The following is a 13,055-nucleotide window of genomic DNA, read 5'->3' as shown; positions in this document are numbered from 1 at the left end:
CCAAGGACTTGGGCCATCTTCTGCCCTTCCAGGCCATAGCAGAGAGCTGGATCGGAAGAGGAGCAGCTGGGTCTCGAACCGGAGCCCACATGGAATGCTTTACCCGCTATGCCACAGTGACAGCCCCTCTTTCCCATGTTTTAAAAACCAAACTCTGATCCCTGCATCTCCTTGCATTTGTTGCTCCTTTTCTCTGTGTCCCTTTATGGTAAAAATCTTCATAAAAGGAATCTGTCTTACTTTCTCCTGTGTATCTGCATTTAATTCACTAAGGTTTTCTCATCTCACCTGTCACTGAAACCGTTCTCAAAAAAGTCACCAATACACCAATAACTGCTATCTGTTTTTTTTATGTAATTATTTGGGGGGTGGGGGCGCTGTGGCACAGTGGGTTAAAGCCCCAGCCTGCAATGCCGGCATCACATATGGGCGCCGATTCAAGTCCCAGCTGCTCCTCTTCCAATCCAACTCTCTGTGATGGCCTAGGAAAGCAGTAAAAGATGGCCCAAGTCCTTTGGCCCCTGCACCCGCGTGGAGACCTAGAAGAAGCTCCTGGCTCCTGGCTTCGGATCAGCTCAGCTTTGGCCGTTGAGTGGCAGAGACCCAGACACTTGGACCATCTTCCTCTGCTCTTCTTAGACCATTAGCAGGGAGCTGGATCAGAAGTGGAGCAGCAGACAGTGGTTTTTTCCACTATACCATGACACTGGCCCCAGCTACCATCTTTTTAAATCCATTTTCACCTTTTGTCTTCGTCCTACTTGATCTGTGTATTTGGTTGAAATACCCTCCTGGAAAAACTGCTTTTGGCTTCATGATATTCTAGATTACTTCCCACCTCATGCTTGCTGCTTGTGAGTCAGTTTAAATGATCTTTAAAAAAGAATGTAAGTCAAGTTCTACTTCTTATTTGTTCAAAACCCTCCAATATGTAGTGTTTCCCATCACATGCAGAACTAAATCTATATTTGCTACCGTGGCCTACAAAGCCCTAAGTCTTCTGGCTCCTGCCCACCTCTCCTGGCACGTCTTGTACCACACTGGACTTTGTACCACTTCTTGAATCCTCCAAGGGCTATGTGCTTACTATTCCCTGTGTCTAGAAAGCTATATGTGCTGGGTCTTTGCATGGGCCACTTGTTCACGTTATTTAGAGCCCTGCCTAGATAGGGCGAAGAGACCTTCCCAAACCATGCTGTCACAGATTCTCCAACCTGCCACATTGTGTCTTCTTACCCAGCTTTTGTTCTTCACAGCACTGCCCCTGTCTGAAGTGAAGTGTCTACTTGTTTATGAGAGTGTCCTCTCCCTTCCCCACAGAAAGCAGACTGTCACTTATTTGCTTGATCACTCCTCTGTTCCCAGTGTCAGGAAAAGCATCTGGCACACAGTTGCTGGCCCATAAATATTTTTGAATGAATGCTGTTAAAAGGTTGAATCAGATGAGGATGGGACTGTTTCCATTGGATTTGGCAGTATGCCATTTGTAAGCGTCTTTGCTGAGCAACTTAAATGGATCTTTAGGGTGAGAATCAGAGCAAATAGATGAGGGAGAATGGGAGGTACAGGATTAGAGTAAATAGGTTAGACAACTGGTATGAGCAGTTAGCTGAGAAGAGAGACATGAGGCTGGTGGTAGCTGGCGGAGATCAGTGAGGTCCAAAAGACAAATCCTGGAGGTGACAGTAATGGATATAATCCAAAGCCCAGGTGGCAAGACTGACCATGAGACGGCAGGGAAATGTCCTCTCTTGCAGCAAGTAAGAAAACATGAAGACAGCTACAGACTCAGACTGCTTGGTATAGTTCTTAGTAGGGGGTGTGAATGGAGAAGGATAAGTCAGAATCTGTTCAGCTACTTGAGAAATGGAGCCAGGTATTGGACAGGAAGGAAGCCAGGCCCTGTGGGATGGAGGGAAGGGTTGCTGTATCTCCAGTCCACATTTTGGTGTGGTTGGGGTCTTGGCAGTGGTTGCAGAGAGAGCAGAATGTGGGAAGAGGTAAAAGGAACACTCAGCAGCCTTTGACTCCTAGTACCTAATGCTCTAATAATATCTCCTTATTTTAATCAGAAGTGAGCATCTCTGTGCCAGGAAACCATTTGGGTTTATGATAAGAAAATTGTCTTTTCCTCTCCCATTTTCCTCTAGCTGGAGCCTGTTGAGGCTGGAACAGAGTACAGTGTTGTCTCTGTACACCAGCTTGTCATCAGGATTGGATGTGTTCATGCCTCTGCATATTTGAGTGCTCTCTATACACTAAGTACTGATTCAGGCTCTAATCTTATAGCAGTGAAGGAAATAGTGCCTTCAAACAGCTTTTATTCTAATGCAAGGGGACAGCGAGGGAATGACTGAATGATTTGTTAGAGATGGGCAAACATGCTATCCTAAGTCCTGTGTTTCTACTCCACCTCACCCGAACAGTCCTGGGTGGCTGTGGGAGATATACACCCTCCCAACTCTCTCTGTGTCCCCACATGCTGCCATCGACAGAAGCATTGAATGAGCCCTTCTTCCTCATCAGACTGTTCCCTGAGTGACTAGCAAGAGCCCTGTTGTGTGCAATGTGGTGATGACTTACTCTGCTCTCTTGATTTCAGATGAGACGCCAATTATCGCAGTGATGGTGGCCCTGTCCTCTCTGCTAGTGATTGTGTTTATTATCATAGTTCTGTACATGTTAAGGTAAGCACACCAATGCTTCTGCATTCTCTTAGACTCTGTTTCAGTACCCCAGTGTCCTGTAAACCCACACAGTCCAGAAGACAGTAGGATAAGGACAATGAGTAAGATAGAAGGGAGATGACTTATGATAGTGGTAAGAGTAAAATTCTGCTTAGAACTGGTTTAGAAACCTAGATAGTCTTCTTAAGCCCTGGTCCCTCCCCTTTGCTTCTGTGTGTCCCAGCCTGGTACCCCAACTCCATTCAAGCCTAAAGCCCAGAATGGTGATTTGGAGATTGGGAGATAAGGTTCAGTCTGTTACTGGAGGTTCAGGATCTTCAGTTCTAACCCTGTTGAAGCAACTGCTGAAAGGCCCAGAGTGAAATTAGGAAACCCGTGGAAAGAAGCGGGCAGTGCATTTGTTCTCTGCCTGCTGAAGCTACTATGCTAGTTGTGTTTTTTTTTTGTTTTGTTTTTTGGGTTTTTTTTTGGACAGGCAGAGTGGATAGTGAGAGAGAGACAGAGAGAAAGATCTTCCTTTTTGCCGTTGGTTCACCCTCCAATGGCCGCTGCAACCAGCGCATCGCACTGATCCAAAGCCAGGAGCCAGGTGCTTCTCCTGGTCTCCCATGCGGGTGCAGGGCCCAAGGACTTGGGCCATCCTCCACTGCACTCCCGGGCCATAGCAGAGAGCTGGCCTGGAAGAGGGGCAACCAGGATAGAATCCGGTGCCCCAACCGGGACTAGAACCCGGTGTGCCGGCGCCGCAAGGTGGAGGATTAGCCTGTTAAGCCACAGCGCCGGCACTAGTTGTGTTTAATTTGGTCTTGAGCTGGAGACTTGTAGCCTAGCCAGGATTGTACCCACCCGTTCTGAAGCTCTGGGCTTCTCCCTGGAGCTCTCAGGCTGCGCTAGGGAAATATGGGATTTTTGCTCATCTGATAAAGATCTTCCAGTGTCCCCCCCCCCCCCCCCCCACTTTGTTCCTACCACTGTCCCTTTCTCCAGCTCATATGGCTGTGCCTTCTAGTAGATCCTGGAACTGGAGCTGCACAGAGGAACTGTGCAAGCCAGAGTTCCTGTTGCCGTGGCCCGGCTTGGATTCTAGCATGCTGAGGGCCAGCAGGAGCATCCTGTGCTGTCAGTCTCCACACGATGGAGCTGCCTTGGGGTGTGAAGAAAGGCTCTTGACTCACAGGAATGCACAAACAATAATTGGCCTCTCCTGCCTGTGTTTAGTTTTTTACTGTGAACATTTTCTCATTAGGTTTAAGAAATACAAGCAAGCTGGGAGCCATTCCAATTCTTTCCGCTTATCCAACGGCCGCACTGAGGATGTGGGTAAGACATGGGGAGCTTTCATGAGGAAGAAAACCAGTAATTTAGTGGTGTCCCCATCCTTTTTGTTTGTTTCATATATATATATATATATATATATTTTTTTTTTTTTTTTTTTTTTTAAACCAAGGTTTTGGCAGAGCCATGTTCACTCTTCCATCCACTGGTTAACTCCCCAAATGGCCACAATGGCTGGAGTTTGGCCAATCCAAAGCCAGGAGCCAGGAGCTTCTTCCAGGTGTCCCATGTGGGTGGCAGTGGCCCAAGCACTTGGGCCATCTTCCACTGCTTTCCCAGGCCATTAGCAGAGGGCTGGCTCAGAAGAGGAGCAGCTAGGACATGGTGCCAGCATTGCAGGTGGAGGCCTAGCCTGCTATGCCACAGTGCCAGCCCCCTCCCAATCCTTTTAAAAGAATAAGACTATCAAAAGAAAAAAAAAGGCTTTTGAAGAAAACAACCGTTGTTCTTAGAAGCTTGATCTGTGGGGCCAGCGCTGTGGCTCAGTAGGTTAATCCTCCACCTGTGGTGCCAGCATCCCATATGGGCGCCAATTCTAGTCTCGGCTGCTCCTCTTCCAATCCAGCTCTCTGCTATGGCCTGGGAAAGCAGTGGAACACGGCCCAAGTGCTTGGGCCCCTGCACCCACATGGGAGACCCAGGGGAAGCTCCTGGCTCCTGTCTTTGGATCAGCCATCTGGGGAGTGAGCCAGAGGACAGAAGACCTTTCTCTCTGTCTCTACCTCTCAAATAAATAAATAAAATCTTTTTTAAAAAAATAAAAGAAGCTTGATCTGTTTGTCAATTTAGTCCCCTGAAACACCTAACTTACCATCCCTCTTGTCCACTGCAGAGCCCCAGAGTGTGCCACTCCTGGCCCGATCCCCAAGCACCAACAGGAAGTACCCACCCCTGCCTGTGGACAAGCTGGAAGAAGAGATTAACCGGAGAATGGCTGACGACAATAAGCTCTTCAGAGAAGAATTCAACGTGAGTTCTCTATTGAGGCTGGAATATCAACTGGGAGGAAGGCAGGCCTAAAGTCAGGCCTTTTGAGTCATGGGGTCAAAAAATAGGTTTCTGATGGTTAAGAGGTGAGAAATGCTTTACAGAGTTCATCTGACTTCCCTTCTGTGTGAATTTGGCAGAAAAAGAAAAAAAATTGCCTCACTTCCCTCATCTACCCTTCCATCCATTCATCCACTTATCATCACACCTGCTGTTTATTTGTTTAATGAATACTTAAAAAAGCATCTAATATATGGCATGTAATATTCTAGGGGAGCCAAAGCAGATCCAGCCCCTTCTCAAGAAACTCATTGTCCAGTAGGGAAACCCCTCAAACAAGAACAAAAATAATTGAATTCAAGCAGCAATATAGGATGTGAAGGACTAGTGAACAGGGGTCCCAAAATGTCTATGGAGTGGACAGTAGGAGTAGATCAGTGGGAAGTATTAGGCCTTGGCAGAGCACAGGCCTCATCTTGGATATTGAGATTCACATATATGCATTTGTAAATGCATTTCTGTAAGAGAGAGCATATATTTCACTGCTTAATTCCACAAATACCCACAAGGGCTGGGGCTGGACCAGGGCCAAAGCCAGCAACCAAGGTCAGCTTTAGCAGACAGCCAGAGTTGGGAATCCACCAGGCGTGGAATTCAAGCACTTCATTATGGGACACAGGTGTCCTAACCAGCATCTTTTTTTTTTATTATTTTTTTAAATTAATTTTATTTATTTGAAAGAGTTACAGAGAAAGGTAGAGACAGAGGTGGGTGGTTTTCCATCTGCTGGTTAACTCCCCAAATGGCCGCAACAGCCATAACTGAACAGATCCAAAACCAGAAGCCAGGAGCTTCTTCCAGGCACTCATGTGGGTACAGGGGCCCAAGGACTTGAGTCATCCTCCACTGCTTTCCTAGACACTTTAGCAGGGAACTGGATCAGAAGTGGAGTAGCCAAGACTTGAACCGGAGCCCATATGGGCTGCCAGTGCTGCAGGTTGAGGCTTTAACCCGCTGCACCACAGCACCAGCCCCCTAACCGGCATCTTAACTACAAAGCTAAGCACCCATTCCAAGATTTTATATATATATACAATATATGTATTTCTATAGCTCCCTCAAGGAAGTAGAGCACATTTGTAAACCTCTAGTTGGTGATCCTAGCACACTAGTTCTGATCCCAGGTCAGAAGAGCTTTCTTGAAGAAACACTGTTCTGAGACCTACTCATGTGCAAGGACATCAGGGAAAGGGGGGTGAAGAACATTGCAAGCATTGAAACAGCAAGAGCAGATTGTTGGGAATGAGGGTGAGTGAGAGAAGGGCGCATTCAGAAAGTTATAGAAGTGTTATATGTGGCTGAAGGGCAGGGACCAAGGAAGTAGTAAGAGCTGAAATTGTGATAGAGAGCTGGGCCTGACTGCAGATTTTATGGATTGTCACAAGAGAATTGGAAAGCCATGACCAACCTGATATGTATTTTGAAAAGATGAATCTAGCTGCTGTAAGGGGAATAGCCTTTGGGGCAAGTCATTGCAGGAATACAGTTACGGACTATTAACAGTTGTTAAAGCTAGAAGTGCTGGTACAGGGTTTGCATTGTGCCACAGTGTGTTAAACGACCACTTGGGACACCCACATCCCCTGTCAGAGTGCCTAGGATCAAGTCCCACCATCGCTTCCAAATCAGCTTCCTACTAATGATGATGATAGCAGATGATGGTCTGAGTACTTGGGTCCCTGCCACCAACAAGAGAGAGCTGGACAGAGTTCCTGCCTCCTGGCTTCCACATGACACAGTCCTAGCTATTGCAGTTATTTGGCGAGTGAACCAGCAGGTGGAAGATCAATCTCTCTCACTCGCTATCTCTGTCACTCTGACTTTCAGATCAGTCAGTCAGTCTTTGCAACAAAAATGCTAGTAGAGTGCCCTGAAATGGTAATGATTTAGAGAGGGGAATGGATTTAAAGGCGTGGTTCCAGAGATGGCTAATTCATCAACTCAGTCGTTGCTCAGCTGTTTCCTTTACATCTTGTTACTGAGTCATGTGTTAGCTATGCCTCCTGACGTGACTGCCCTGATAGCAAATGGCTGTGCCAGTTCTAGGCAGCACATGCATATATAGCAAGGCCCGGGGAAAAGGATCAACTATTTCTTCCTTTTATCAGTGAGGAAAATTTTCCCAGACACTTCCAGGGACCCTGCTTGTCACATGCTCCACCTTAAGCCAGCCATGAGCAAGGGAAAAGGAGAGTTACTGTGGCTGGCAGAGACCAATCCAGATGACTGCTGGGTCATGTAGGAAACGGGCAGACAGCCACAGAATGGGCACTCTGGTAATGAGGATGAAAGGAGGAGTGATTATTGAGTGCATCACTACCCACATCTGACCCACCTGATGGCTAAGGGGAGTGAGAGTGATGTGGTCCCATTGGCATTTTGAGAAAGTCACCAGGTACAACGTAGCAAATAGACGGGAAGAAGTAAAGATATGAGGGGGTGTTTACCAGGTAGGAATTAATTAAAAGTTAAAAGTACCCCACTTTCTGGTTGTTAGGAAAACACCACCATTTTAATTGTCATTATTCATTGAGAACATCATGTAAGCAGCACCGTGGCTGGGTCTGTGATAGGCATTACAGTATTTTGTAATCTGTAATGCCAACTGCTTCTGGGCGATGGTGTATATGACCTATTACTATACTTTTTCTGTGAAATGAATTCTTTATTTGGAGAAGGATATTCCCCTGAGATCCCATGATAAGGTGTTGCAATAAATCCCTGGAGTTATTAGTGTTTTCTAGGCACTGTAGACAAATTTCTGTATTCTGGAGAGAGATGTTTACTGTGCTACTGCAGCCCCCATGTTCATGAGTTCACTGAGCCAACACTAGGGTAGCAAGGGAAAGCTGACATCCTGGGTTCTTAGCAATGAGTGCTGTCTGGGGAGCATAAGTATTTCCTATCCTTGTTCCCATTATCCACTACCCATGGATTGGTTTAGATCCTGACCTCTGGTGAGATAGTGTAATATCTTAGCTGGAGCGCAGATTACTGAAGGATTTCTCTTTTAAATGTATTTAGAGTCATCGGTTAAGTTACCCACAGCAGCCTACTCAGCGCAGGCCAGCATGTCTCACAGAGCCTTTTGTGTACCAAGCTGGACATTTTTCTTCTCCAGGTAACTGTTGATGTCAGCAGGAAATCAGAAGTGACTGTCGAAGGAGTGTTTTGTAGCAGGTGTTCTATACATGTCACTTCCAGCTGATGGCATGTCCAGATTTATAGCTTACTGGTTCCTGTAATAGCTAGTTTGTGATGAAGAGTTGAAGTCATGTGGGCTAGGTACCTAGTGTCCATGGTCAGGCTTACAGTCTCTGCTCTACAGCCCAGACTAAGCTAGGTGTGTAGTCTTGCCAACAGGATCGTGGTCTTGTCCGCGTTTCCTAGGGTTGTTTATTATGATTCTCCTGTTCAGCCTTACCACAGACATTTTAGAGTTCCATAGAATCTATCAGAGCAAATCTCCATGGCCTATGTCCAGCTGGAGAAACTTCTCTGTTCAGATCACTCAATAAATGGGTCAGAGCAGGATCTAATATGTGGTTTATCCCGTCTCCAAAATCCAAAGTGATCCAGCGAGTATTGCTCTTCCTGTTCAGTGGGGAAAGGGTGGCAGGGCAAAGAGCAGCAGCTTATGTAAGAGGAGCTGTTCCCATGTGCTAGACCTTTGACCTTCAGAAAACTTGGCTGATTGGCAGGCCACTGTATTTTTATGTCTAGCATGTATATCTAAGATAATAACTTCTTGCTCTTTGAGTTCTGACAGCTTGATGTTAACATAGTTGATGTTCTGTGAAACAGTGAGACAAAATCATAGTGAATCTGATCATACAACACAGAAAAGTCAAGATGACTTACCACTGAGGTTGCCCCTGCCGTGAGAGAGGGAAACTGCTTCAGGCAGTCTACCCACCTTAAAGAGGATTCACATTTACAACCTCAGAATAACTAATGCTAGTAGTTATTGTACACTCCACACCATCACTGAACTCAAAGATGTGAATGGACTATCTTTTCACTTCTGCCCTGCACCTCAGGATTTAGCCTTTTGGTGGCGAGAGGTCACTGCTCCAGGAGCTTACATTTGTGCTTTCTGTAACACTCCTTACCCAGTGAGGTGAGGGGATGCACCTGGGTATTCTGCTGCTTAATAGTTAGCTGCTACTAAGAGGCCGGTTAAGGCCAAAACTCTGATCACCTGGCCTGCAGAGGTTCCATTTGAACCAGCATGTCATAGTGGCATTCTGGGTTCCCAGGAATTAGCTCAAGACCAGAACCCAATAGACCACAAAAGATGCCTTTCCCTTTACCCAGTACGCAGTTACCATGGCAAATATCTGCAGATTTGTAGGGGTTAGGGAAAGATGTGGAGTGGGGGTTCATGTTGTATGAGGGTTGGTGTGCTGTGGCAGGGTTCTTTTTACAGGTGCCTGCTTTCCCCCTTACCTTATGAAGGATTCTGGGTCTGTGAAATGACCCATCCCTAGGAGTTGGGTGATAGGGCCCATTATCCAAGATGGTGCCCTAGTAGGGCCCCTGAATTAACCTGAGCTGGCAGCCTCCCATTTCCATTATTAGGAACTTTAATAACATTATCCCAACCAGAGATATCTGAGTTCTGATGACCATGGCTTCTAGCACTCCTCCCATCCCACTAAAATTCAGAGTTCCATTTTGAAGCCAGTCTCTTTCACCAGTGTATACCCTCCATCAAGGCACATGTTGTGAATCCTGTCACAGACATGGTGTGGTGTCAGTTAGAGCCCATGGGACACTCTGATCTCTATTTTGTGCCCAGAGTTTTCTGGCTTTTCATTATCATCCAGCTGAATTCATCATTCAGTCTAGGTTTCCACTGGCCAGCCTAGCCCACCATTAGAACCATGGCCAGTTAAGGGGCTGCAGAAGTTCGTTTGACTGTAACATAACTAGAAATGGCCTTATCCAAAGTTAGGCTTTCCCCTCCTTGATGTAACATCCCCAAAATTTGTAGCAACAACTACTCCTACAATTTTTCATGACTCACCTTGGTAAATTCCTGTGGTTTCTTCCAGGTATTAGCTCTTTGCTTTTCTGCCGTAATTATGTATTTTACCCTCCAGATCATGTTATGCTTGCCTCCTGATTCTCCGTGAACAATGATAGCTACTTCGTTGTGCAGTTTTCATCATGAAAGCAAGATGCATAGAGGTTTCTGGAAGTTAGCTCTGTGTTTCTGAACTTCAGCATTATTTCATTTGTCCCATAAAAAGCCTTGTCTTTCACATGAACAACCCAAGAAATTTGTACATTCTATTCACTTAAATTCAGCAGCCAGCAAAATTCTGAAATCTTAACATTTGGTTCAGCAAATACATAATATAGTTCTAGAAAAACCCTGAGTCTACTGCCATTTGAGAGGAACATTTGATATTGCAGCTGGGCTTTTCTTGTTTTGTTATCTAATGTCAGAAGTAATCCTCCTGGGTTCAACATTTCTCGTCTCCTTTTAATTGGGACTCCCCCACCTCTTTACTGCCAGCTGTGACACATCCCAGGTGATCGCAAGCAGTCACTAAAGTAGCAGTTGTACAGCAGTGGACTGTGAGCAGTTTGCTCTTTCCCAGCATGGAAATTGACAATCCCTTTCCTTTCATCTGAACCCAGTAATAGGTTCACATCACCTACATTTCTCCCAGCAGTCTCTCAACTACTATTAACTGCAAAGTCACCTAAGGTACTTTTGTAAAGCAAGAGAAGTCAGCTCAACTAAATTAAGTAAAAAAACAAGCAGAACTATTGACTGGAAAGACACTGAGGGAGCCAGAGGAATCAAAAGATGAGTGGGGGTGGGCAGCACTGTGGTGTAGCAGGTAAAGCCTCTGCCTGCAGTGCCAGTATCCCAAGTCCCAGCTACTCCACTTCTGATCCTGCTTTCTGCTATGGGAAAGCAGTAAAAGATGGCCCAAGTCCTTGGGCCCCTGAATCCTCACGGGAGACCTGGAAGACGCTCTAGGTTCCTGGCTTCCAATTGGCCCAGCTCCAGCTGTTGTGGCCATTTGGGAAGTAAACCAGCAGATGGAAGACTTCTCTCAATCTTTGCCTCTGCCTCTGTAACTCTGCATTGCAAATAAATAAATACATAAATAAATCTTTAAAAAAAAAAAAAGATGAGTTGGAAGACCAAGCTTCAGACAGAGTGGGCCTTATCTTAGTGACTCTGGAGTTGCCCTAGGGAAGATCCTGCTTCTTCAGTTTTCAGAATCCTCAGAGAGGGAATCTGGCTCAAAGTGGGTCAGGTCTGGCTGTATTTAGGTCAGTCAGCCCTGGCAAGGAAGGAATAGCACATGGCATGCACACTAGTTTGTGTCTACTATCACAGAAGAGTATTTTTACCATCATCAGATCAGGAAAAAGATTCATATGCCAGAGTGAAAAGCATTGAAAACTGATATATTTTAGGCCGGCGCCGCAGCTCACTAGGCTAATCCTCCGCCTTGCGGCGCTGGCACACCGGGTTCTAGTCCCGGTCGGGGCACCGATCCTGTCCCAGTTGCCCCTCTTCCAGGCCAGCTCTCTGCTGTGGCCCGGGAGTGCAGTGGAGGATGGCCCAAGTCCTTGGGCCCTGCACCCCATGGGAGACCAAGAGAAGCACCTGGCTCCTGCCATCGGAACAGCGCGGTGCACCGGCCGCAGCGCGCCAACCACGGCGGTCATTGGAGGGTGAACCAACGGCAAAAGGAAGACCTTTCTCTCTGTCTCTCTCTCTACTGTCCACTCTGCCTGTCAAAAATAAAAAAAGAAAAAAAAAAAGAAAACTGATATATTTTAAAAGTGACCAATTGGGTCACAGGTAGAGAATTTTCCATAATTATCAGGAGCGTCTGCCTGCCTGTGAGAGGGTAAACAGTCCAGTAGAAAGTATAGATTAAAATTAATCATTTTGTACTGGTCAGATTTGAAAATTTTTGAAGATTGATATCAGGTATGGACAAAAGTAGGGTGATAGAGATATTTTCTTATATATGAGTGGGGGAGTTTATTGAAATAGCATTAGAAGGATGATTTGGTAGTAATAGTCAAAATTTAAATGCTTGTGCTACCTGATCTAGTTTCTGGGACTTTGTCTACCCAAAAACCTCCATGTGAACCAATACGTATTTGTACAAAGGTGTTCATTCCAGTGTTGTTTATACTAGCAAAGAAAATAGAATATTTACCAAATAGTAGAATGGCTAAATCATTTCTTAAATCCATTATGAAGTTCTGTCATTAAATAAAAAGATCTCCAGGTCATAATTGTTGTGAGAAAATATATCACAGCTTAATATACATGGTAGAATCCCTTTTTTAAAAAGTATTTGAGAGACAAATAGCTCCCATCCGGTGGCCTACTTCCCGGATACCCACAACAGCTGAAACTGAGAACTAGGCATCCAATTCAGGTCACCAACGTGGGTGGCAAGGTCTCAACTACTCAAGCCATCACCCACTGCCTTCCAGGATCTACATTAGTACAAAGATGGAATCAGGAGCCAGAACTCAAACCCAGGTACTCACTGGCATCTTATCTACTGAGACAAACACCCACCCCTATAGTACCATTTTTGTTTTAAAATATATCTAGGTATTTCTTTGTATGTGTAGGTTTTTGTTTTTTGTTTTTTTTTAAGATGTATTTATTTACTTGAAATGCAGAGATATAGAGAGAGAGGGAGAGAAAGAGAAAGAGATCCTCCATCCACTGGTTTACTCCCCAAGTGGCCACAACTGAGCCAGGCTGAAGCCAGGAGCTGGGAGCTTCTTCTGGGTCTGCCATGTGGGTACAGAGACCCAAGCACTTGGGCCATCTCCCACTGCTTTCCCCAAGTACATTAGCAGGGAGCTGGGTTGAAAGTGGAGCAGCCAGGACTCGAACCAGCACCCCTATGGGATTCTGGCCCTGCAGGCGAAAGTTTAACCCTCTATGCCACAGTGCCAGCCCTGTGTAGGTATGTTAATGCA

At 45.8% G+C, this 13,055-nt stretch overlaps 1 protein-coding gene across 3 annotated transcripts in view; it reads left to right on the top strand.

Annotated features, from left to right (window-relative positions):
- The window catches only part of PTPRA (protein tyrosine phosphatase receptor type A), a 155,242-nt gene that overhangs the window by 105,840 nt on the left and 36,347 nt on the right, over window positions 1–13,055 (top strand). For all 3 annotated transcript variants that reach the window (XM_062203944.1, XM_062203946.1, XM_062203945.1), the window contains 3 exons: window positions 2,603–2,687; window positions 3,934–4,007; window positions 4,855–4,991. In XM_062203944.1, coding sequence (XP_062059928.1) covers window positions 2,603–2,687; window positions 3,934–4,007; window positions 4,855–4,991 — 296 coding nt within the window. The remainder of the gene's footprint in view (window positions 1–2,602; window positions 2,688–3,933; window positions 4,008–4,854; window positions 4,992–13,055) is intronic.

Source organism: Lepus europaeus, chromosome 10 (genome assembly GCF_033115175.1).
Source record: "Lepus europaeus isolate LE1 chromosome 10, mLepTim1.pri, whole genome shotgun sequence".
Lineage (NCBI taxonomy): Eukaryota > Metazoa > Chordata > Mammalia > Lagomorpha > Leporidae > Lepus > Lepus europaeus.
Note: the sequence above shows the minus strand (reverse complement) of the source record. Positions and strands in the feature narration are given on the sequence as shown.